This window comes from Harpia harpyja, chromosome 2, assembly GCF_026419915.1.
Source record: "Harpia harpyja isolate bHarHar1 chromosome 2, bHarHar1 primary haplotype, whole genome shotgun sequence".
In the NCBI taxonomy this organism is placed as follows: domain Eukaryota; kingdom Metazoa; phylum Chordata; class Aves; order Accipitriformes; family Accipitridae; genus Harpia; species Harpia harpyja.
The window spans coordinates 45,521,289-45,547,288 of NC_068941.1; the positions used below are offsets into that span (position 1 = coordinate 45,521,289).

Here is a 26,000-nt window from a genome sequence, read left to right on the forward strand (position 1 = left end):
AAATGAAAAACAAGCCTTAAACTTGCTGGTTTCAGTAAGATGAAGTCCAGCTTCTGTGATAAGAGCCTGCTCAGTTCCAGTTTCTCAGCCCAGATGTTCTTTTTTCCTCTTCCTTATTGTGCTTCCTCTTTTTTCCTTCCTCATAAGAACACAAATCCTACAAATCAGCAGCCAGAGGATAAAGGTTTTCTGTGACAGTAAAGTGAGGCCACAACTCACTGGTTGCTGCTCAAGGAATCAGCGTTACTTTTGTAAGGTGTTACGCCTTGCCAAGTAGTTAGCTTGGCAGGTGTGGTCTACACCTACACAGATCTAATAACCATCAAAGATCAGGGTGGCTCAATAGATCAGTCTGGAACTTGATTGTGCAATTTTTACGAGGATGCTGTGTGACTGCCAGAACTTCCCATTTCTTTGTATAACTATGAGACTTACCTGCGCAGTGCCATTGTCTGAGCTTTTGCTCAGCTTGAAAAGCATGAAGTCTTTACCTTTTGTTTGTTTTGCAAGGAGCAACAATGTCTGTGTTCTGGTTAAAATCTCTGCTCTGGAATAACCAGAAATGCTAGTGTGCAGTGTGTTGTACCTAGTCCCACAGCCAAGAAGCTAATAACAGTGCCAGTTAATGACAATGGCTAGAATGTGTATTTTTTTAAACTGTAAATACATTTGTATTGATTAAAAATACTTTATAGCAGTTTATTTTTTAGAAGAATTAAAATAGCATTAAACTTTTTGAAGAAACAAAAAAACCCTCCAAAAAAAAGTCTCTTACAAAAAATAGTAACATATCATCTGGTGTTGCTTAGCTGCTATTGCTTTCATTTATGACCAAATAAAATGCTGAACTGCACATTTTTTTCTCTTGTTTCCCCACATTTTGTTTGCTTGCTTACATGCATGCTTAGGAATGCACAGGTGTATTTGTTCTTTAATCTGGGGGGGTTGGATTCTGAATTTGGCAAGGATGATATTTGAGGGGGAACAGTATGGGGGAAAGAGATATAATTAAAAAAATGAAGTGATTTAGAACAGTTGTTCAAAGAGTTAGGAACCAAGAAGCCTAAAATCAGGTATTTGATTCATCAGTTCGATACACAAGTTCAAGTAACTACCTTTTTTTATTAGCATAATAATTTCAGTTGTGGAAGTCCTCCTCCTCCTGTTGCCAGTCTCTAAAATACTATAGGCTAGCTATAATCTTGGTTTTAGCCTTGTTTCTTCAGATACCCAATACAGTCAGGTGAGAAACACATACTTCGTCTATATTATATCAGCAGCTTACTATTTAAAAAGTGAACACAGTTGCTGCTAAGTTGTTGCCATTTTTCTGTGCTAGTTCAGATATAATTTTCCAATAATCTCTGTTCAGAGATTTAGAAATTTGGTCTAATGTATAATCCATTGCTGCAAACTGCCGTATACTTACAAAATGCCTCTATTCAATGGCTTGCATGCATATATGCAGTGTGCATGACACATGCCATTAGACAAGTGTTTGAGATAAAATCAAATAAATAAATTCTTGTAAGTATAATCTTAGAATCCTAAAGTCCCAGGAAGTTTACATTTATTAGCACTCATTTGAATATGTATAATTTTATATATAATTGTAAGTATTGTTTCTACTGAATGGAAAATGAAGTGTTCTCAACAGGTTACTGAAGAGCACAGTTGGGGAAAAATTGCAAGTTTAAGTATTTGAAGTGCATAAATATTTACTGTACACAACACCAGTTAGCATTTTTAGAAATCATAGAATCATAGAATCATTTCAGTTGGAAAAGACCTTCAAGATCATCGAGTCCAACCATTAACCATGCCCCCTAAACCATGCCCTGGAGTACCCTGTCCACTCGCTTTTTGAATACCTCCAGGGATGGTGTATCAACCACTTCCCTGGGCAGCCCATTCCAATGTTTGACAACCCTCTCAGTAAAAAAATTTTTCCTAATATCTAAATATGTGACTGCCAATTTCAACTGGTTTGCCTAAAATATGTATATAATCTTTATAGTAGTAGTCTACTCCTGTAGACCCAATCTGTGTTTTGGTTTTGATACATTGTTTTAATTACTAGATTCACAGGTAATTTTTATAGCCAGAGGTTTCAATGATGTAAGTAAGGTTTTAATTAAGTAAGATTCTCTTCTGCTCAATTCCTGTTGCATCTTCTGGCAAATTTTGCAGACATTGTCATGTTAGTGCACATGACTTGAAGGTCTGCTCCTGAGGGCTGATCCAGTGCTGGGGAGTGTAAAACAGATTAAGATACGGCCTGTTCCTAAAATACTTCCTCTGCAACTCTATCAGTAACAATGAAGGTATCCGATAAGGGTAAGGTAAAAAGATGTGGTATGGCCCAACAATGCCGTGCTATGATGTCCTTATTTGCCAGCTGTCCTTAAGGAAAGTTAGCATAGGCTAGATACCTAGGATTAAATCCTATACTTAGGCGTAACCTTTTCCACATCAGCAATAATTACAATATTTGGGGACTAACTTTCACAACTGTATCCTCACAAAGAGGCCTAATATCTACTTTTCTTCCTCTCAGTTTTATTTAAAATTTGGCATGAATGGAAACAGGATTGGGCTTACAATCTTTTTCACATTCAACTATAAGGTTTAATTATTATTACTGTTTCTTATTCATATTGCAGGTACAATTAGTACTTAAACTGTATTCAGCTCTATGTAAAGAATACAGTCTCTGCTCTGAGAATATGGGGTTGTGACAGATCCCAGCATGACTAAAAATACAAATGGGAAGTGAAAAGATAAAAATAACAGTAAAGACAATTTTATTTGCATGAATTGGTTGTAATAGTCCTGACAGTCATACTGCAGTAAGCACAGTCTATATTCTAGCCTCAAATTACAGACACTTCACAGGTACTTGTTTTATTTCAAGCTTCTGTAAGTTTTAAAAATCCTATGGAGATTAAGAAACAGTTCACTGCTGAATACGTTTAAAATAAAGGAAACTTTCTATGTATAGTTTCAGATTTTCACATCATGCAAGTGTAAGCTTTTTGTGGTGAACAGCATGGGGCTGTTTATACATGGTGATCATGTAATCAGAAACTGCCACTTGCTATGAAGCTTTGGCTTCATAAATAAAATGTCCATTAAAAACTCTGTGGCCTTTAAATGCAAGCTATTGAAAAGAGAAGAGCATAACACTGTTATTAATAAAAACTCTTCTAGTCTTTCACCAGTTAATATACAAATTTGAATGCTGGAGGCTTAGTGTGGCCATTGGTTAATTCAGCTCATCTGTTAGTACAAATCATTTAGCAAAATGTCCTATGTGTCCATAATGAAGTCCAGCGATAGGACTGATGAAAACAGATAGATAAAAGTTAATACAGCTGTTGAAAGAGAATTTGGACTGCTTAATGCAGAAGAGACAAAGGATGTAACGTAACAGCAAATGGAAGAATTATGAACAACATAATGGGCACTCCTGCTTACTACTTTAATTATACTGAATTTCCAGCTATATTCAAAAGCAAATAAACTGAGGTTGAAGAAGGGATGCAATTCATCAATTTCATATTTATTTTTAGAAATATACACTAAAAGTATAAATCAAACTTCAGAACTAAGTAACATGATATATCTTACTTTGTTCTAAAGATGAGTTTTAGAGTTTTAAATGGTTTAAGGCTTAAGCAAACGCCTAATTTACAGGGTGAAAAGTATTCCCTCTACAGAGTAATTTTTAACTATGGATTTTTTCACTTTCTTCTGATTTTTTCAAAATCATATTTTTGTTTATATTGTATTATAAAGCCATCTCAACATGACAAGCATTTACTTGAACTATATAAAGGGAAATGCAGAGCTGTTTCTGAAAATATTTGGGTTTAGATTATATACCATCTGGGGTGACTTTAATAGAAAAAAAGGAATGTTTGAGATTATTTTAATTTTATCAGTAGTTTTCTTGAGGTAAATTAAGACAGAGGATGAAATTTCAAGGAAAAATTAGGGGTTTTCTCTGCACAGTTCTTTTTCCATTTTCTCATTTTTTTGTCTGAAAATCATAAAATGAACTTGTCAAGAACTAGCTTGCATAAACTAACTTTTTAGGCTGTATGGTTAAATATTAGCATTCTGACAAGGTAGTCTTTTGAATATTTTAGATTCTGAGGATACCTATTTTTTCCCCCAGTATATTAGTCTGGATCACAATGTTCTTTTGTGTAGAAAAACTGCCAAGAGACTTTCCCTGATAGCAGTGAAAATTGTAGTCCAGGAACACTATAATAAACTATTCATTGTGTGTGCATCTGCTTGTACCGAATTATTGGACTAAACCTTTTCATACTTTTATCTTTGACTTAAATTTCCCCTTCATTTTTTTAATTTAATAGGAGTCCAATTTTACTAGACATTCTGCATAGTTAAGTGTACTGATCCTGAGCTCTTTTCTTAATCTTTACAATGAGTTTGCAATACCTTCTAGTCTTTCTTACACAAAAAAAAGGATTATTTCAAATGAGGATTTACTCAATTCCTTGAACAGCAGCATGATATGCTTTTCGCTTTCTATGAACAACCTGTCTGTGCAAAATTATATGCAGTAACTACACCTGTGTGATTGTTATTGTTATGACTCCCTGAATATAATCTTTTAATTTTTTAATGTCTTTGATTTCATTGCCTCTTTGTACAACAAAAGAATTTGTACAATGTGTGAACTATACCCTGCTTGCTCTTTCCCAGTCTACAGCATTTTTCATTTTTGCTGAATGCCCCCTCAAGTGCTGTAGACTCTGCAAATACTGTTCCTCCGGTCTTATTTATATCCATATGAAACAATACATATTCAGATTGATTCTTTCAGCATACTGTGTCACTTTTCGCAGTGTAAATTGCTCCCAATTACTGTTCTTAGGTAAGCTCACTATATGCATGACTACATGCAAATTGGTGAGTTTAACTTTGTTTTGCTGTAGGCCAATTACAGATACCAAGAACTATTGAACCGAGTAGAATTTGTATGGTTGTGCATTCAGTAAGCACTAGATGGCAGTATATCAATTGTTTAAATGTAATTTTATTTAATGAGCTGTACCTGTTTTCTTCTCAAAAAGCTGTGTATTAGTTGACCGACTTGGTTAGGACTATCTTACAACATTGCTGTTAGAGTGGAGAATATGATGGGGGAGAAGTACACGGACTTTGATGGACTTGCATCTAATAGATACAGTACTATACCTTACAGTTATTATCTATGGAGAAAACTACTTTTGCTTCATTTTTCAAGAAAATAATGTTTTGACAAGTTAAACAAGTATGACTGAACATAATAATAATAATAATCTACACTCTTTCAAACTAAAATGATCAGGAAAAAACCACCAATGATGGAGATGACTTCTGTGAACAAGGAGGCTACCCTAATGGTCCTGCTTATCCACATGATAGATCGTTTGCTAAAGACTAAATGTTGTAAATCTTTTTTTTTTTTTTTTTTTTTGGTGTAGGCTGTACACAAGAACTGTGCAGAACTTATTTCAGTAAGGTATCACTCTGTGTTGAAGGGTGGAGCTCCATCATCAGCTTTGCCTGCTGCTGGTTGGGATGGTCCAGCTTTCCCCAAAGAAATCCCTGCTGCAGGTTTCTGCTGCTACCTTTGCATCATGTCTAAGTGGTGAAATCTAATAATTTTTGATGGGCTTTCTGCTAGTTCAGTGAATGGAACCCATTCACTATAGAGACCTGATTGCCTTATCCAGTGCACAGGGAGCAACACAAGTCTACAGGTATGAGAGTAGGAATTGGTCCATGTCTTTCACAGTCATCTCAGGGATACACCGTATGTGAAATCCAAACCTTCACAGCACTGTGCCTTGGATCTGCTCCTCAAGATCTCTACTTTGCGTCTTAGTAGTCTGCAGTACTAATATGAATCAAAGCCATGACCTACACTTGGTTCCATTCGTAATGCTTACTTGAGCTAGGACTCCCCTTTTCCGTGGAGCTAAAATGAACTTGTAATTTACCAGGAACACTGCACTGTTCAGCACTGACCACAAGGACCTGACTTCTCCATTGAGTAGAACTCAGAAGCGTCATACCATTTGCTTTTTAATTGGCCCTTCTTTTCCAAAACTGGGATTGGAGTATTTAAAGCCTGTTTACTAGACTGTGTGCATTATCAAGTCTTTTTGGAAATTACACCATGTGTGGTTTTGAACACTGAAAAACCAGTTCTTAGTTACTAATTTTCATCATCATCATTACAAGGTCCATGAATTTTACAGAATAAATCCTACCCTTCATCTATTTTCATTAAATATGTATCATTCTCAGTGCTCCAGCAATTGCTTACACAGAAGAATAATGCTAGAAAAGACTAAATATTTTTATTCATGCTTAATTGTATTTAACTGATTTTGGTCACAGTATGATTTATTTTTGATAGCAGCTGCTTTGCTAGTCTTTATTTCACATTCCCAATTTACACATCTTATTTTTTCTCTCTCTGCCTACTCTCCAGTACATATTTCTCTGCAATCTGGTCCCTGTCTCAGTCTGCTGCATGCACTTTCTTGCTTTTCCTTTTCACATTACTTTTCAGTGTAATTCTTCTCAACTGCTTTCATGTCCTTAGCTCAATGGTTCTCTGAAACTTTAAATATTCCATTCTTCTGGGGAAAAAAAACCCCAAAACTCTCTTCCACTAGAGTGAGGCCTTTTAAGATTAGTTAATGCTGGATTAATGCTGATACTAGTGCTAGTGTCTTAGACAAAAAAATGCAGTAATAGCTAATGTCTGTGTTGACCTCAAGTCCTGTCATGAATTCCACATAGGTCCTTGTGGATCTATTTAGATGCAGGGGCCTTGGTTGTATAAGAGTCTGTTGCTGGATGGTAATGTTACTGGGGGTGAAATGCATGGGGAAAAATCAATGTGTGCCCTGAAAGATTTTGAATAAATACATACCTATTTTTACATAAATGTTATACATGAATTACCCACAACTAAATTCAGTAAGATACAAATATAATGGATGACCTAATAGCTAACAAAGTAAGGAAGGACGTTGTTTTGCTGTTTGAAGCAATATGAGTACAGAGAGGTACTTAAGACTTCAATTCTAGCCCCTTCCTTTCTTCTTCCTTTTCCATGAAAAGAATCCCAGCTTTAGCAGCATCTTCTCATAAGCATTCTGCCCAAATCATTAAGAAGCTGTGACTTATAAAATCTTAAACAAGAGCCAATGTTCTTACAAACATATTTTTTTGCCTTTTTAGAGAGGTCTTCCTAACGTGCGTTTGTCAATTAAAAATCCTAGTAAGAACTTCAGTGTTCTCTGTGGCTAAACCTAATGGAGATTTCTTCTAACGTGACCACGTCAGCGTGGTGCGTGATCCCTTAAAGATGCTTATAAAACAGCATGTATGCATGCAGTTCCCTTGACTTTTACCAGGATTGTTTATTCCATTTGTAGGACCGTGTAACTTGTGGAACTGTCTTGCTAGAAAGCAGAGCTTTGCTGGCATAGCTTCATTTTCAGTGGATGTACTTCACTGATGTATAGTGTCAGGATTTCTGTATCAGTAGAGTACTTCTAGTGTCAATATGTCCGAAGAGCTGTGCAATCATAAGTAAGTGCTGGCAGCATTCCTTTGGAACTCTCTAAAACAAGTGGGAAAGGACCAAGAGTTATTACAGCGGCAGTCCTAAACATGATAGGGAATTTCCTCAGTAAATGCAGTGATTTCAATGCTGCAGCATGAATAAAAGTGGCAGCTGTTTCATCATAGTTAAGAAACGTAGCCTATTTCCTTTCAAAACTACATATATACACCCACACACATATATAAATAATTTTGTTCTCTAAAAGTTATTTTCTAAGAAGAGGTATTGGATCAAGCAGAATCCCATAAAAATCCAAACATTGTATTTAAAGGATGTATTTTCTCATGGTTAGATATGTAAGTTGTTTGGCTATAACCACAAAATGTAGTTTGGATGCAGTCATTTCTGTTTCAGCTGTTTGATTCCTTTCAGGACTACTGAAGTACAAAGACATAATTTTAGGAAAAAAAAAAAAAATAGAACCCTGCCCTATTTCTGTTTCTTTTTGATGCTCTGCATCACAGAATTCACTTCAACTAACGTTAAGCATTTGGCTGAAAAGCCAATACAACACTGCAAGAAAACAAGAGAAGTCACAGGCTGGAAAAACTTAATGTTCATTTAAGAATGAACACTATTAAACAGTTCTGCCATGTTAACAAGAGGCAGAATGTGCAGCTGCCTACATGCTTGCAGGATCTATATGCGAGTAGCGTACAAAAACCGCCATCAGCTTCTGGACAAGTTTACAATGACTTCATAGTCTAATGTGGAGCCTTAAACACAGCGCAGTCTATTACTAGTAGGATTCGCTTAGGTCTTATGGATCAGTAAAAGCTAGGATCCTTATCTTACAAAGTAACATGTACAGGAGTTCACACTAGGGTACAGCAACCTGAAAGTGTGATGTGACAGTCATCAGCAACTCTCTGATCTACCCAGGCCAGACCTGCTTAGGAACTCAGAACTCGCTGGCGCTATGCCACACGGAGCCGGCTGAATTTTAAACCTCCATTTCAGAGCGCATTATTGCTAGCTGGCCCCTTTGGAGCAGACCACCCTGCAAGCAGGTTTTGTTGCATCTTTCAAATCTTTAACAAGTACCTTGTCTTCTCCTATGCAACCCAGAGGCAAATCTAGTTGTCTCTTGAGAAGAGACAAATTCAGCTGTCACAAAGCACAGACTTTGTAAAAACAGGCACTGACAATTGCAACTAAATATTTAATTTAGAAAAACCTCCAGTGGAAACCCATTGAAAAAATTGTGAAGTGTTCCCAGATCAAACATCACAGTGTAGTAGAAGAGGATTGGTAAACTGAGAAAACTGAAACGGCATTTTCCAAGTAAGGAATATTATTAGAGATTAGCAAACACGAAAATAACAGATTAAAATACATTTAGTTTTAATAACCTGTGGTTATATTAGAAACATTGGTGAAGGATTTTTGTATCCATCTGTAATATTCTTCACCCAAAATGCACCTGCCATTTTCTGGTTTGCCTTTTACTTAAAATGTGCGGTCCTCAAACTCCTCTTACTCTTAGAGAAACAGTGCCGGTCAGTTAGTGACAGATTTATTAGTTTTAGAGTTACTTTGTCAATATAAAATCTCTTACTCCAGTGAAGAAGCATTTTGTTTTTACAGACACTTACCAGACTGAAATACCTGAATTGTGTTCAGCTTACTAAACACATCTTCCACTACACAATCTTCTAAGATTTAGAAGTAACTTAGAGAGGTTTAAGTACAGTAAATTCTTCTCGAATGCCCCCACTCAGAAGTTGCTAAACGTACTATGCTTCATTACTTGCTTGAATTAGCGTCGCTTACAAAGACACGCGTTTGAAATAGATCCCTGCCCAGTCTGTGTTTCTTTTTGCCGTTCTGCATCACGGAGGCTACTTAAGCAAACATTAAACCACAACTCAAGCACTTAACGCTCAACCTCAGCGATGTCTGCGATTGTATGACTAAAGACGGGAGGGCAGCTGTTTTGAGCGGCACAGTCGCTGTTCCGCTGGCCTGGATCAAATAAAAGCAGGTGAGGTCCAGCAGGTGACAGCGCACTAGAGCACCGGCGCTGCAGCCTCTTCAACTGCAGCACCCCTCTTCTCCGTCCCGACGCACTTTTGGGCTTCGCTTCGGCCCCACGCTCGAGGCGCGACCGCCTGCGTGAGCTGGTGCCAGGCCAGCTCCTCGGCCGGCCTGGGACGGAGCTGGGGTCGCCCCTCCGCGCCTGCCTGCGTCTGGGCTGGGTCTTCTCACAGAGGAGACCTGTGACCGCTTTCTCTTCTTCTAAAAGAAAAAAGAGAGTCCTGGCTCCAGGGCCTAGAGCACCGCTGCGTCCCCAGACGAGTGCCCCAGGCCGCCCTCCCTGCCCAGGACAGTTGGAGGGTGTCGCTCTCCGGCCCGGCCCTGAGCCGCTGCTCTCCTGGGCGGTGGGAGACGGGCGCCCGGGTCTCCTCGGGCCGAGAAGGGCACTGGACCCAGCTCGGCCCCCTCGAAGGCCACGCTCCTTCCAGCAAAGGGCAGCGGCACCTCCTCCTCCTCATCTTCCTCTTCCTAAAGCCTCTGGGAGAGGGCTGCCCCACCGACAGGCAGCAACCACCCCGGAGGCTCCGCCGTGGGGGAGCCTGCCCAACTCGGCGGGGGACCGGGGCCGCCGGCACCGCCTGAGGGGCGACCGACAAACCAACCGCCCCCCGCGCCTCCTCACGGCGGCCGGGCCGAGCCGGCCGCCCTCCGCGCCTGCGCGCAGCGGCCCGCCCCCGCCGCCGCCGCCGCCACCGCCCTCCCGCGGGCGGGAACCCGGAAGTGGGCAGCGCCGGCGGCTCCCGGCGGGCAGCGGGGGCTCCGCCGGGCGCGCGCAGCCGGCACCCCGCGGCGGGGGCAGCGGCGGCTGGCATGGTGCTGGCGGCAGCGCGCCGCGCCCGCGTTGCACGGAGGAAGCCCGAGCGGAACCGCGATGGAGATGCTGCTGCCGCCCGTGTGAGTGCGGCGGCGGCGGCGGCGGGGCGGGCGGGGAGGCTGTCGGGCTCACGGAGCCCGCCGGGACAGCGGTGCCGTGGGCTGGGGGCGCGGGGCCGGGCTCAGCCGCGTAGCGGCCAGCTGAGCGGCCGCGGCGCTCCGCGGCCCGCCCCGGGCCCCTCGGCACCGGGAGGGAGCCGTGTCCGCGGGCTTGGGGCGGGGGGCGCGGACCCAGACCCGGCGGCGGCGGCGCGGGGCAGCGCTGGCGGGGAGGGTCGTGTCGGCGTGCCGGTGCCTGGTGCCCGGCGGGCCGGGGCTCCCCGGGGCCAGATTGGCCGCCCGGCGGCTTGAGCTGCCCCGCCGTGCCGCCGCCGGCCGCTGCGGTGCCCGCGTCGGCGGGGCGCGGGGTGCCGGGGCGGGCGGGTAGGCTGGGCCGTGGGGGGAGCGGGCGCCGGGCTCCCCGCGGGCGGGCAGGGCTGCCGGCACCCCCGCCCCGCCGCCTTCCAGGGTGCGGGGACAGGCTCTTTTTTTTTTTTTTTTGGGTGTCTTTTTCCCTCCTCCCCCTCGCTCCTTCTGCTTCCTCCATATGTGGTCCCAAATTACTCCTTGTTTGACTCAGCAGTCATGCTCATTGCGCTCTCGGTTTTCTGGTTATTTAGTTAAGCATCTTTTTCAGTAGCAGTGCGCTAGGCAAGCCACATATTTCCAGCTGCACTTCGGTTGGGTTCGTCCAGCTTTCCAGCTGCACTTCGGTTGGGTTCGTCCAGCTTTTTACATGCTCCAGTTCGGCGTAGCCTCATCCTGCGCCTTCAGGAGGTAGTTTTCGGGTACGCTGTGGGTGAGGCTCTTGAGAACGAACCAAAGGAACCAGTTGCAGACAGCTTTGACCCAGCTGGTGAAATGGTAAGAGAGAGACTCCAGTAACTTCAGGCAGACTAGCAGTTCTCAAAACAGAAGGCATATTGCGGACCGTTTTGTAGGCTTCATTACCTTAAAACAAAGTCATCCTTTGTGACAAAGTATTGAAACTTCAGCAAATGAGTTTACGCTTCATAGGAACTCCTCCGTCTATCCAGGTTGCTTGGCAGCTCTTTACAGGCAACTCCGACCACTATTTTTCTTGCGTATATGTATGTGATGTGTATATAGCCTGTATATGTGTGCAGATATGTATACATCAGTATTTGATGCGTTGCTTTGGGATGTAAAAAGGTGCCACAGAAGAAGTGTTCTTATCTTGGACTTGATGAGTCAGTGGCGTAATTAAAAGCTGGGTGTTTTCCTCGCAGTTAGTCTTTGGTGTTTTGAATGTTTCCTGAAGTCACTGATTTCTGTGTATAATTTTTTTTGAATGCTGATCACTATGTATGTCACATAATTTAGAAGAGTGATATTCAGTCTAAAGGGGTCTGCTAGATAGGATGTCTTTTTTTTTTTTTTTACCTCCATACAGCAGCATGTGTCTGTGCTCTATAATATGTAAATTTGTAACTTGCTTTTTTTTTTCTGATTGATGTAAAATTGCTGTTACTTGGCCCGTTTCAGTAATGAGTTGTATCGTTTTCAAAATTGAGCACGAAACTTTTAATTCATAGCAGTTTCATGGTACAGTGTAGTAAGTTGGTAGTAGTTTGAGTTCTGCAGGTGGACCTTACTTTGTTAGCCAGTGTTCTACAGAGACTTTTTCTATTCCTTTGTTGGTTGATGCAGTTTCATGCTGTTTTGCTCAAAAAATTTTGTAGCTAGTTTTGGAACCATGAAAAGTAGAGCCAACTACTTTGCGTGTTGTTGTAGTGCACAGAATGTAGAGTTCTAGGTTAAAATCTTAAATTATCATTGCATTTTTCTTTTAAGCTTCTTTAGACATGCCCAAGTAAAAAGTTTTAGGTATGGTGGAAGAGAGGCTGGAATTACGGGAGTCAGTGCATATGTTCAATTTGACTATTCTTACCTAAAGCAAGTAAGATTGAGTTTTCATTTGAAATCAGATCTCTGACGTACCAGGGTCAGTTGCCCCACCAATTGACTTCAGTGACTTCTTCCCAGCTCAGAGGTTCAGGAATACAGTTACAATACTGTAGGTGAAAACATTGCTGATGCTAAGCATTTTCTCTAAGTACTACAACAATGCAATTTGCCTTGTAAGAATAAAATTGTGATTGTAAACACAAAACTCACTGGCTTGGCATGAAAGGCCCCCTTGCTGTTTGGACAGCCCTGGTGACGTAGGGGTGTACATAATCATTTTTCTACAGAAGTTAGTGTCTGTAGAACTTGGGTATTTCTTATAGAAAGAGATAATTGTAGATAGAGCTAATGATTTTTCACACTGTTTAGTTTTTCTCTTGGTATTTTGGGTGGGTTTTTGAGAGTAAGAAAAATTAGGAGGTTGGTCACTTGCTTTTCAAAACATTGAGTGGATCTGCAAAACTACCGAGTTTTTCTCATACTCAGCTATGTCTCATGCTGCTGCTAGGGAAAGCCTGGACAATTACAGTAGCCATCATGTGGTCTTCCTGTCAGAGATGAACTGGGAGCTGCATGAACCAGTAAGGGAGGTCCTGGTGGAAGGGCAGAGAGCAGCTCTTGTCTCACAAGCAGTGAAGGCATTGAGAGACCTGGGTGATGGATGCTGCATTCTGCCATCGATCTGTATGGGCACCAGGCTAAAAGTTCCTGAACCTCTGCTTCTCCCCTAACTTCAGGGCTTATTGGAAATATTCTAGGGCATCATCTTCATGTTTTCCTTAGTGGAGATTATTGTTAGCCCTGAGTGCCTCTGTCAGCTTCACTAGTGTTGGTCACCAATTTATTGCTTCCTCGGGAATTGTACCTGCTGTTCCACACTGCTGATAATGGGGAAACCAAAATTGCTTGGAGTAAAGAATAAGTTGAAGTATAAATCTTCTCCTCCCCAAGATGAAGTTGGAGAAAATAAGAGTGACAGAACTGGAAATTAAACAGAAGTATTAACTCTCTTCTTTTTTTTTTTTTTTTTTTTCTTTCCAGATGTACCAAACTTTGCCATCAGAAGCCCTTGGATCTGAAAGATGATAACACTGAAATTCACTGTCCTGTTACAGTAAATCCATGGCACATGAAGAAAGCTTTTAAAGTTATGAATGAATTAAGAAGGTATTACTTCACTTCATACATCTGCCTGGAGTCCATTACTTTCACTGGCATTTATTAAGTTAATAATAATAGTTTATTAAGAACATGCAATTCCAGAAGTGTAGCTGATGAGAAGGTTTAAATGTACAATGAAGTGATAGCTGAATGATAGTCATGTGATGATAGCTGTAATGTATGCAGTATGTTTTTGCCCCTCATAAGTTAATCAAAACTAGGTTTATGAGACTTGAAAGATACTTAGGGGTTGTATTTAAGGGGTTGCAGCTACTGATCCTGTTTTGTATGTAGTTGACCCTGGATAGGTGAAAAGTGACTCTAGTTGAGCCTAAGGCTCTTCGTATGCCTGTTGTTAATTTTTGTGGTAGGCTGCGAACTGGAAAAATGTTAAAATTTTCTGGTCTGGAGACATAGGTCACAGTCTAACAAGTGTAAACCAACTGATAGTATGCTTTCTTTTCTTAGTTATCTTTTGCTTGCCCCCTGGGACAAATTGATGAACTCTCAAATCAAATGTTGAAAGTAACTTTACTCAATAAAGTTTTGTAAGACCTTGAATGATACTACCATCAGTTTCAGCAAAACTGGGAGACTGGTGCTGATGCTGTTCTTAGCACCCATATTGATTTATTTTCTACATATGAGTAGGTGAGATGGTGTTGAAAACTGTGACAGCTGGTAATTAGAGCTCGCAACTGAGCTCTGGTAATTAGGACTCACAACTATCACTGACAGTAATTCAGCTTTATAGCTAACAGCAACAATGGAGAAATTAAATAAATAAAACACTTCTCTAGTGTAGACAATACCGGAGGGTGTGAAAATCCTGTAGTCTTTTGTTATTTCCCATATAAGATTAAAAACTGGAGAGGCTTCACTTCAAAAAGACAGCAACTGATACCCTATTAAAGTATGCCTCTGCCTTTGGTCTTCGCTGTTCCATATGGGTAAATCTTTAATACTATGGTAGATACTGTGATCAGATCAATGTATTTATCTGGCTGTGACAGTTTGTACTGTACTGGAAGGTTGGAGAAAATCATATGCTGTCTATAAATGACTTAAATCCAGCTCAAAGACTCCCATAGTTTGAGGATAATGGGATAAGAGCAGAGACTATTGTTCTAGTCTATTAACAGCCTAGTTTCCTTATATTGGAGGGACTGACACTTGTTGCTTCACCTTACTTATGCCCTTGGCTTTTTCAAGGATCCCATTAACAGATTTGGTGTCTCAAGGAGTGTAATAGAGCCTGGTTAGAGCCAGTAGCCATGGCTTCCTAAGGATAAGCAAGAGTTTAGATGATGAAACAGTTTCCCAGAATGAATCTTACAACAGTTTCAGAAGTCGGAAACCTTACCTGCATTTTGTTATGTCAGAAGTAAAAGGTATGCGGTCTTCCAGTAGAGTGCATTGTTGAAGGCCGTGGATTATTTTCAGAATATACTTTAGTTTCTATGGTTACTTAAATTCAGATTGTTGTAGATGCAATTTGAGCAATTTTGTCATACATGTATAAATAGTTAAAGCTGGAACAGGAACAGTACCATGCAAACCTTAACTGTAGTTCTTATTTCTTAAAGTAGTTGATGCAGCAATATTTACTGTTTAAGCTGAGTAGAGCTTTTAAAATGGTAAGTGCTAATGAGATAAGATTATAAACTTTAATATTTGCATTTATTTGTTTGAAATAATAAACTGAAATATTTTAGAAATGTTTCAGACTTCATTACTCTAAATGAAGACCTAATATTAATCAAGTAAATGATATTTTCGATTTTATCGATTACATTTTTACAGTGTTTTCTATCTCAGTTCTTTTAGTGTAGCACAAGCAGGTATTTGCCAGAGGTATACTCTTCAGTAAGTGGATAACTAGTGAAGAAATCATCTGCTTAAGCATCTAAAATATATTGGTTTTGGAATGCTTAAGTCTGTGAGTTTATATTACATTTTTGGCTGCTGTCAAGTTGCCTGGTTCTATTAGCTCATATGGGGGTTTTTCTGGGCCTTCAAATTTTGACAAATGTGAGTAATTTTGTCCTTGGTAGTTTTTGTCATTTCATTACTCACCATCACCTCAACACTGAGTCAGAGAGATCATTAGGATAGCTAATTAGTTCTTGTCATATGAAAAAATTACCCTCTGATGCCTATATCTTCATTATAATTTGCTTTTATCACAATAGAATTTGACCTTACCTATATTTGTTAAAATACTCATTCTTACAAACAAGACTACCAAATCTTTGGAAGATGTGGGCAATGACCTTTCTCTATATAAACCAGTGAAGAATAACCTGCAAGCTGGTAAACAGTTAATTGTTCTTTAAATCTATACTTTTTTGCTCCCCCATTTCTCATTTTCTCACTTCCTTTACCAAGATGTTGTGCCCCCCACAGCTCTGTTCATTCAGTCGCTCTATACAAGCAAGCATCACTTCAGAACGCCAGCTTTTGTAAAATAAATTGGTGTGCCCTCATGAAATGAAGGTGCTGAGTTGCTGTGGAAGCCACAAGATGCTTGCAGCAGAGTACATGATTAAGTTTATAAGCTTGTTTCTTTATTTAGTAGTTTATTTAGCTTGTCAGCTTTGTAGTAATGCAGAGCATTTTCATTCACCTAATGCAGTTCCAGACTAGAGATGCATCCGGACTACCTCGAAGTTACTATGTCTATATACGCGCAATGTAATTAATTAGCTGGAGTTTTGCATTGATGTAGTTCTGTTGCTTCTGGCTTCTTTGTTATCTTTGGTATTTCTGTGCAGCTAAGTATAAAACCTTTTGTTCCTGTTGTCGGGATAAGTGCAGGTGTCTGAAAAAGCTGGGTAACTCATGACCTTTTATGTGCAGCTTTCTGTTTCAATTTTTGTATAATAAATGTAATGGTTGTTTTCAAGCTCCTCTGAATTGTGTGTTTCATCTGGGTACGGTCATTACCTTATACACCTCTTTTTGATGATAACCATATTGCAGGCTAAACTTGTGAGATTTAGGTAGTTGCTGTAGGTATTAAGGACTGAAAGGGGGAAAATATTCTAATGACAGGATTGCAATACGGCCCCAAAGGTTAGTTGTGGCCACCAAAATTTTTGGTGTGTGACCTCCACAAGGCCACCTTACTTGAGGCTGCGCTCAAAGAAATTGGATGATTGAAGAGGCTGAGAAAACATGGAGTTTTCTTTGGACTGAGGTGAATATCTGAGCAGTTTGGCTGAGACCTCTAGCTCTGTCAGAGCAAAATGCAACTGCTCACCCCAGTCTCTGCTACAACTCTTTGTGGTAGTTGCAAACTATCAGAAAGTATGCACTCTGATGGCAATATATATTCAGGCAGGAAAGGTAAAAATGTGTCTTTTCAAAAGTACTGAGAATAGAGATCACTGGATTGATGTACAGCTCTAGCTCTGTCCCTAAGGTATATGTTCTCTTAAATAGAACTTTCCTCTATTCCTTTTGTTGCCCTGGCTCTGAGTTTTGTGGATTGTATGCTACTTCTACAGGGAGAATGCTAGCATGAGAAGGAAATAAAAGGCAACAGTGGCTATTTAGATGCTGGGGAATTGCAGCCTTTTGGTGTTATGGTGTTTTTTTTTTTTTTCTCCCCCTCCTCTTTCCATCCAGAAAATTGGATTATAAAGAGTACATGGTGTGGTGGGTTTAACTGGAAGAGGTGTATCCAATAGCTGTAAACTGCATTGGAAACACCTGTGTTAGGAATGATTATAAATGAGATGTGCCTTCATTGCAACAGAAGAGGGAGGAAATATGTATTACAGTTGCAAAGGACAAGAGTGCAAATGAATGTAATGAACATAAGTCAGGCAAGATATAGAACTTAACCACGACAAATTCTAAACTGGTCAGAGTGGAAAAAATAATTGCTATTGTGTGCATGGGCTGTGTATGAAAAATGCTTGGATAACAGTAAATACAGAGATGATTGAGTAGTGATTTTGAACAGTTAAGTAGGCATAAGCTCCCAGTGTGATGTGACACAGGCATCACAATTGAAGTTTGGATTCTTTGTTATCTGTAAAGTCTTATTTCTTGCCTCAGTTTTTTAGTGTTTGTGTATATCAAATTCTTTTTTCTATCATAGTTATTCAAAGAGGCCCAGACTTCCAGTGAGAAGGTTTATAAATTGTGCTGATACAAATTTTGGTTATTCAATGCAGAAAACTTCTGTGCAAGAAATCACAATTCAGTAGTTTGATTTTTAGAAAGTTCTGTGTACCCAAATACCATCTGTAATCCCACTGAGTAATAGCCATGTGGTTGTGTAACGCATTTAAAAACAATGCTTCATCAACATTGTCTGCCTGCCTTTTTTGAGACCATGGGAAAAGGAATTGTGTGTGATATTATATGCTTTTCTGTTGTAGTTCATTTATGTGAAATTGCCTTCTCTGATATTTCTAAATAGTCAAAACTTGCTGTGTGATGTGACGATAGTAGCTGAAGACATGGAAATTGCAGCGCATAGAGTTGTGCTAGCCGCCTGCAGCCCCTACTTCCATGCCATGTTTACAGGTACCAAATGTTTCAATACTTACTATGTTCTAATCCAATCCAACTGTATAAAGCACAAAATTAAATGACTTTTGCTTTTTAGGATCTCATTTAATTTTTAGATCAGCCAATAGGAACATCTGAGTTTCTTAATGAACTTTTTTTTGCAGTCTAAGGACATACTGGCAACTTATTCTTTGTTAGCATGATGAATACTTTAAAAAGTCTCCTTCATTTAAACAAATTTATATGTTAAGCCAGCCAGGAATAGTAGAGTTGTTATACCATTTAAGGCTCTAGTAATCTCGCTTATCCAAAAGAAGGTTAAAATAACTCTCCTGTGAATTTTGGAGTAAATTATGTCCTTTAACTGCTGCTGCTACGTTCTTCAGACCCTGAGTACTCTAGGCTGTTAGTAGATATGAAAGCTTTCTGTGGCTTTGGCAGCCTATAGCTGGAGTGCATGTTTTGGTATTTTTAGGGTAATTTTCCGTGACAGATGTACTCTGCATCATTGCCACAACTTTTCTGTGCAGACTTGATTCTGCCTCTGTTTGCTCCATGCAGGCCAAGTTACTGCTTTGCTGCTACAAGAGGAATGCTGAGGGCTCGCGAGGCTAAGATAGGTTCAGGTTCATAGGAGCCTCCGGCTGAATTCCTGTGCTGTGGGTTTAATTCCATAATGGTTATAAATCGTATTGAAATCCTGTGGAATTTGGTGTCAAATTGAGAATGCTACTAAATGCATGTTAAAATTAACTTCTGAAGTTTTGTCTGTTCCTTGTCAAATCTTGTGCCAGTTTGGTAGGTAATGTTGACTGTCTGAAATTAAAAGAATTCTCTACAACATATTGTTTCTGACCACCAGCTCAGGTAGAGGCAGAAATGTGACTTTTGGCCTGCCAGTATAAAAGCAAATTGGAGTTTTAATAACTTTAATTGTATGCAACTGGAAGATTGATGAAATTTGAAATACTGTTGTGCCCTGGGGAAGCAGCTGATTATTCTTGATTTTATATGCAAATATTTTGACACAACCAAAACTAGAAGTGGAGTCACTACTAGCAGCATCAATGCTTTAAAGTTGTGTGTAAAATTAAATATCTATTCCTCTAGTAGTTATTCAAGTTTGCGTTTGTGGTTGAGACAAACATTCCAGGTGACTGATACATTCTTTCTTAATTTTTACTGCTGTCCTTAAAGTTAGAATGAAAACAGCTGCTTTGATGGTTCCTTTTCATCACCTTAGTAACAGAGAAACACAAGTCTCCTGCATTAGTTCTGTATTAAAGACTAACTGTTGTTGACTGTGACATTGAAAATACTCTTTACTCAGACTATAGCTTTATATTATGCTTTCTGTGGTTAAGACATTTCTGCTTGCCCCGACTGCCCTTTCTGTGGAGAGGTTTATTACCCGTTAGGAATGCCAGTGCAGCAGTGTCTGTGGCCACTCTCCAGATGCAGTCACAGAAATCTTGGTTCTTTCCTTGCTTCAGTCCCTTTGAAATTTTTTTGCTTGTTTTATGTCTTTAAATGTAGGTTGTCTTTTACCCCCAGTGGTGCAGGAGGTCAGAATGCTCACCTGAGTAATGGGTGGGAAGTGTTTAACCCATACATCTGTGGCAATGTTTGTGTAGTTGGTGAACCAAATTGGTGGGTTTAAAATAGAATTCAGCTGTGGCTTCAAGATTTATCAACAGATTTTATACTAGTCTCATAGGTTGCTTTCAGCAAGGCCCAGCTGTGGTGTTGGTGCATTTCAGCCATTTCCCACAGGAAAAAAAAAATCCTGAAGTTCATCATAATTGTTATCTCCATGAACCCTGCAATTCACACTTCTTGGGTGGACTTGCATTCTCATCCAGTAATCTGCCAGTTCAAATAAGCAAGTTTGATCCCTTAACCAGCTACAACCAAATGGAAAAGTATCTTCCTCCATCCAGAATAAAACAGTGACTGAAAAAAACAATAAAAAAAATCGCACTTTTATGCTTCATGGTTACTTCTTGACTAGAAATTAGAAGCTTATATTTAGACACATGTTTACAGGTTACTTCTATCTTTCTCTGAGTCATTAGGTACTGACTGCTATGAAGGCCAGGAGATGGCATTAACTGAGATCAAATCCTCTGCCTGGGTTTTTTTCTCCTGTTTGCACTTGTAATGGTAGAAGTAGCTCTATTAAATACCCAGAAAGAAAAAGTTACTGCCTTTTAAAGTTACAAAATTTAGTAAGTTAGTAACAATTATCCTATAAGGGGTCAGGGGTGGGGGGAAGGTTAGACATCTGGGACTATGTCACTAGGAATAATTCTTCCTTCTGTAAACAGTGGAATTCTTTAGAAGTATGTATTGTGATCTGAATTAAATACACTTAAATGTTTAGAGGAAAGGTTTATAAAACGTCCGTGAAGGGACACTTCAGTGGCCGTAGGGCCTGGCTTGGGGCAAGGGTAACCCGAGTTAAATTTTCTCTTCTGTGAGGGCAGTTATTTGTAGGCAATTACCTGCTCTTTGCTTCCATTCTCCATTTGTGAAATTCTGTTTAAAAAAAAAAAAAAAAAGCCTTCCTTACATTACATTGTAAGGAACCATATATACCTTTTAGATAGCCTTTTAGTAACTTCAACTCGACCAGTGCTCTGTTGCTCCTGCTTGGGAGGTTGGATCAGCTCAGTGCTTTCCTTTCTGTTCACAATATGCTTTTCTGTCGCTAACAACTCCATGGAGATATGGCGGTGCAACTTCCCAGTCATGAACAGAGTTCTTCAGAATTCTAGACTGAGACTGCCTAGAAAGTGAATCTATGGTTTCCTGCATATGATCTGTCAAACAAGTCTGGATCACAAGAGGACTGTTCTAGAATCATAGTAAGACTGCATGTCTGTTTAGCATGAAAGGTAGAAGCAAGTCTTTAGTTTTTGTTGGGGTTTTTGGTTTGGTTTTTTTGGGTATATTCTGGGCTCTGTTGTTAAACAGAGAAGGTGCCTAACCATGGCTCTAGAAGCCTTGACATAAAATCTGAAAACAAACCTAATGTGCTTGCAGAATATCAAACTCCGCTCTCCCACACACACAATTTTCCCAAAGGACCACCTCCACAGCAGCTTGCATAATAAATAACTTGCAGCATACATGCTCTGAAGATCAATAGGTTTAATCTGTGTCAAACTAGAAGTAAGAACTTGCAATACAGGGCCCTGCAGAGAACACACTGCAGTCATCCTTCAAAGGTGTAGGGAAATGTTTCAGAAGAGCTGATGAAAAGAGAAAGTTTGGCAGGGGCTGGATTTTGCTGGTTTTGATGTGGTTCTTCATCAGTGTTTTCTAGAATGCTAGCAACCTGTGCTGCCATGTAGTAGTAGCAGTATGTTGCTGTAGATGGTCTTCTGCACTCCCTACCACTTAAAGGGTTGATTTAAAATGCCATTCCTTACCCTTCAGCTCAAAAAAAGGCATGAATAACGGTAACAAATTTCTCAGTGATGATCCCTTTGCCAAAAGCACTGGGTAAAATGCATTGTTTGGCACCAACCCTAGAGACCACAGGGTAAAAAACAGTGAAAATGTGTATGTAATTCATAAGGAAATATCAGTGATGATCAGCATCTTCTTGTTCACTTCCCCATCCTGTCTGCTTCTGTTGTTGTATACATTAAATTTGTTGCCTCATCAATACCCTTATCTCTAGATGCCATGGGGAAAGAAATAAGAGTACATCCAATATAGAAAAATAAGAAATTGATGTATCCAGAGCCTGGGATATACTCTTCCAAGGTCCAAGTTTATGTATCTACCAACATAAATGGTGTAGTTCATGTTTCGCTTCCCAGTGCAAGTCAATGCAAAAAGGGTTAAAGGTCTGAGATGACCAAACGTGTGGTTGGTAGTCCTGAAGAAGGTTATAATCATTACTTCAAAATGTATCTTTGGGCAATTATTTCAGATATAAACAATATGTTGCATTTTGAGAAACATCATATTTTGGAAGGCGGAAGCTATTTTGCAGGCCTTTCTGTGAAGATCAGTTGTGGCATATGGCCAATATGTCAGCCTCCACAAAATGAGATCCAACAAGTTTTCCCTTGCTTACCATTTTATCATAGTTTGAGTTTTAACTCTTACATCAGATCTGTAACAGAGGTGAAATTGCTAAGGGAATAATAAGTAGGCAAGCAAAGAAATACGTATGTTAATTCTTCTGTGGGGATATAATTTTTCTTATTTAAATAAAATGACTCCAGACTGCATTTGTTATGCTCCTTCAATTAAGAAGTTAATAAAGCTAGAGTATTTTAATAGCTTACTTTGCCAGGAAAATGTTTTTGTATGCATTTGAAGAGTCTTATTTAGGTCTGATAACACTATTTTTCTGACATCATACACTGGAGAAAATAGGTCACCTGCAGTAAAAGTGTTAACCCAGGTAGCATTCGCGTGATGGTAACAACAAAGTCTTCCTTTCTCATTGGAGGGAGGAAGGAAGGAAGGAAATAAATTGAATTATTATTATTATTAAAGTTGTTTTACTGTCACAACTGATCATACACAAAAAGTTCTGCTGCTATTAAACTTCTACATTTGTGCTTTATTTATATGTAACTTACTTGACTGACAAACTGCATTTGTAGGTGAGATGAGTGAAAGCCGAGCAAAGAGAGTTCGAATCAAGGAAGTCGATGGCTGGACTCTAAGGATACTTATTGATTATATTTACACTGCTGAAATTCAAGTTACAGAAGAAAATGTGCAGGTAAGAGAATGTTTTCTGCAACAAAAGAGATGTAATGTGCAGAGTCATTTATTTTGTCAGCGTGGTTCAACTCTGACATGGGAAATCTCATCTGCAAACCGGAATTTTTTCAGACCTTATGCTTACAAAGCAAGTAGTCATGCTGTTTAAATTCTGGGTCAAATTCAAATTCAAAGTAAATGAAGAGTCAGTTGACTTTAATGGGCTTTGCAGCCAAACCTTATGTAATACAGTAAAATAGATGGTCTACTCTGCCTAAAATTAATGCTGTGAACCACCTCTGTACCACCCCCTCTCTGATACTTTAGTGCAGTTTATATAAACAAAGTAGATTTGCTCCTAAATGTGAAACCGTATTCTCCAACTAAGCTACTATATTTGTTTTAATATATTTTTTTTCTGCTAGCATGCAGAATAAAGTACTTTCTCCTGCTCAGTCTCTGTACCTTGCCAGTGGCCAGTTGTGCAGAAATTTTTAGCTACTGCTGGTTTTTTTGGTTTTTTGGGTTTTTTTAAAATCAACCAATATCTAGCATGAAGGTTTTGCCCATCCCACACAGAGCTAATAAGTTTTCCTCATTGGCTGTACCTTAAGCTGAAACTTCAATTAGAGTAAAATAAACACAAGCTTAGAAAACACAGCTTTCTGCCTTTAATGTTTTCTAACCACAAATCCTGAAGATGGACAGAGTAGATTTTCCTTCCACTGTCTTTTGAGATTTAGCATAGATGTTTGGCAAGTTTAAAACTAGTTGCATATCAGGTGGTGTATGTAATTCTCATGGTTTTTCTTCTTGCTGCTATGCCTTTGTTTCTGCTCTTGCCCAATGCCAGATTACTAGCAGTTATTTTGCTGCATTTGCAGGGGACAAAACCATGGTGCTTTATTTGGCATTGAAAATTTCTGTTGCAATTGTGTATTCTGAAATTAATTGCTTTTATTGGGCATTAGGCTGAAATTAATAGCTTTTTATAGGCTGCTGAATCCAATGGGGTCACTGCTAGTTTTAGCTATGCTTGATCGAAGGCCTAGAAATGAGAAATATTACCAACTTAAAACAATATATCCTACTACTAAACCTTCCATATCTTAGGTCATACCATAAGTCTTTTAATTCTGCAAGATTAATTTCTTGTCACCTACTTCTTAAGGAATTGTTTACTTCTGCTCTGATGATGGGTGTAGGTAGTGAAAAAACTGTCTGAAATTATGTTATATCTTGCCAATCTGGTGGTTGCACAAATCTCTCTATCGCTGTGCAAGACCTTGGGCAACATCCAGAGGTGTCAGAGATTCCCTAATAGATTTCTTACTTGATCCTGCTGGCTTTTCATCCTTAAAGCAGGGGTGTCTTGCTGACACACCTTAATGACCTTAATCTTGTATTTTTAATCCAGAATATTAGACTGGACTTAACAGGCAGCCTACTGTGTTTTGGCTGTAGGTGCTGCCTAAGAAGATGCATTTTAGCCCATCATTGGCAATGCTGACTCGTCTGTGTTTATGGGGAGGAAAAGTCAGTGTTACGTTTATTCCTCATACTCATTAAAGGCCACAATTCTCCAGGTTTAAAGCTCCTGAGTCTGATAGGGCTTTCATTTTCACAGCTCCAGATTACCTATCTGAAGATATATCTGATGATGTTGGGGATGGTAATATAAATAATGTGGCCTGGTGGGTGATATTACAAGTTTGTGGTTACTTGACTACTGAGAAGACAGTTGAGCTTTTAAGTGGAGTTCAATTTATTGCAATGTAGTTGCACTTTAATGTTGATACTGAATATACTAGTAATATGACTGGTAATGAATGTAAAGCTATTCTTATTTTATCACTTTCATCCTTTTTGCATTATTACTACTAGATATGTAGTGTTTATTTGCATTATGGCAGAACCAAATGCTATGGATAAAAATGAATACACTGATGGAAGTCCTTTTCCTTAAATCTGAAAGCCAGGGTGGAAAAATTGTTACTGTGAATTTCTGGAAACTTAGAAATGTAGCACAGACTGTCAGGCCTTGGTTAAAACTTTATTCTCTCCATAAACATGTTGCATGCTCTTGAGATTAATTCTAGCTCTCAATATCTTGTCTATATGACAGGAATAAGTATTGCTAGAAGGTATTGTGAAATTTCAGTAGTGGTTAAGAATTTATCTTGTAGGAATACAGAACCATGAAAACCTAAGATGGTATGTAATATTGTCTCAACTTTTTTTATGTTTGGACTAATGTGCTAAACTGGAGCTTCAGCTTCCAGGTAGCTGGTTATGATTCTTATTCTGATACCCTTGATGGGATTTCAAGTGCATTATTCTGTCTCTTCAGGTTATACATAGTAAGAATAGGTATTGAATTAATTTCTAATATGTGATACAATGTTTGAAAAGGGTGTGAGTGCTTCATGCTTAAGTAATGTAGAATTGCTAAGTACTCTTTGGTATTAAAATATGTTGTATATTTATGAAAACTAATTATAAACAAATACTTAATAGTATAGCCAAGCTTACTGGTCTTTCTCAGGGGGTAGCTTTACTATGAGCTTCTTTCATTAGTATCTTACTTGATCTAGATGCAGACAGGAGATTGCATCCTTGCTGTGCCTTTGCAACTTTTGAGTAAGAGCTGTTCATTTCTGCTCCCTGCTGTCATGTTCTCTCTTGTATGTTTTTGGGGGGGGGGTAGAAAAGTCAGGTGTAATCAATGATTGAGGAGAAAAACACATTCATTTAGTGCATAAACTATCAACATGGGAGGCCCTCAGCACTGGTTGTTATCACTACATTAGTTAAATACAAAAGAATATTTGTTCTTTCCTTCAGTTCTTGGTTCAATATGTTCCCCCCAGCCCCCAACAGTAAGATAGCTGGTATATGAATGTGCACATTCTTAGTTTTCTTCTAGTATTTGTCCTTCATTTAGAATGAGTTGTTTTATCATTCATCTCTAATGGCATTCACTTCACATAATGCTATACCAGTGTTTGTCATATTTACATATTATGTCACGTTCTCCTGCATTCTC

The 26,000-nt window shown here is 39.4% G+C and overlaps 1 protein-coding gene across 5 annotated transcripts in view; it reads left to right on the top strand.

The window, feature by feature from the left end:
- Positions 1-10,405: 10,405 nt before the first annotated feature.
- KLHL2 (kelch like family member 2) overlaps positions 10,406-26,000 on the top strand; it is a 58,916-nt gene continuing 43,321 nt past the window's right edge. For 2 of the 5 annotated variants that reach the window (XM_052778638.1, XM_052778654.1), the window contains exons 1-4: positions 10,406-10,591; positions 13,580-13,705; positions 18,132-18,238; positions 22,852-22,973. In XM_052778638.1, the coding sequence (XP_052634598.1) occupies positions 10,569-10,591; positions 13,580-13,705; positions 18,132-18,238; positions 22,852-22,973 (378 nt within the window). In that variant the 5' untranslated portion in view covers positions 10,406-10,568. Of the gene's footprint in view, positions 10,592-13,579; positions 13,706-18,131; positions 18,239-22,851; positions 22,974-26,000 lie in introns of those variants that run through there. The other 3 variants (XM_052778630.1, XM_052778646.1, XM_052778664.1) reach the window with 2 other exon arrangements.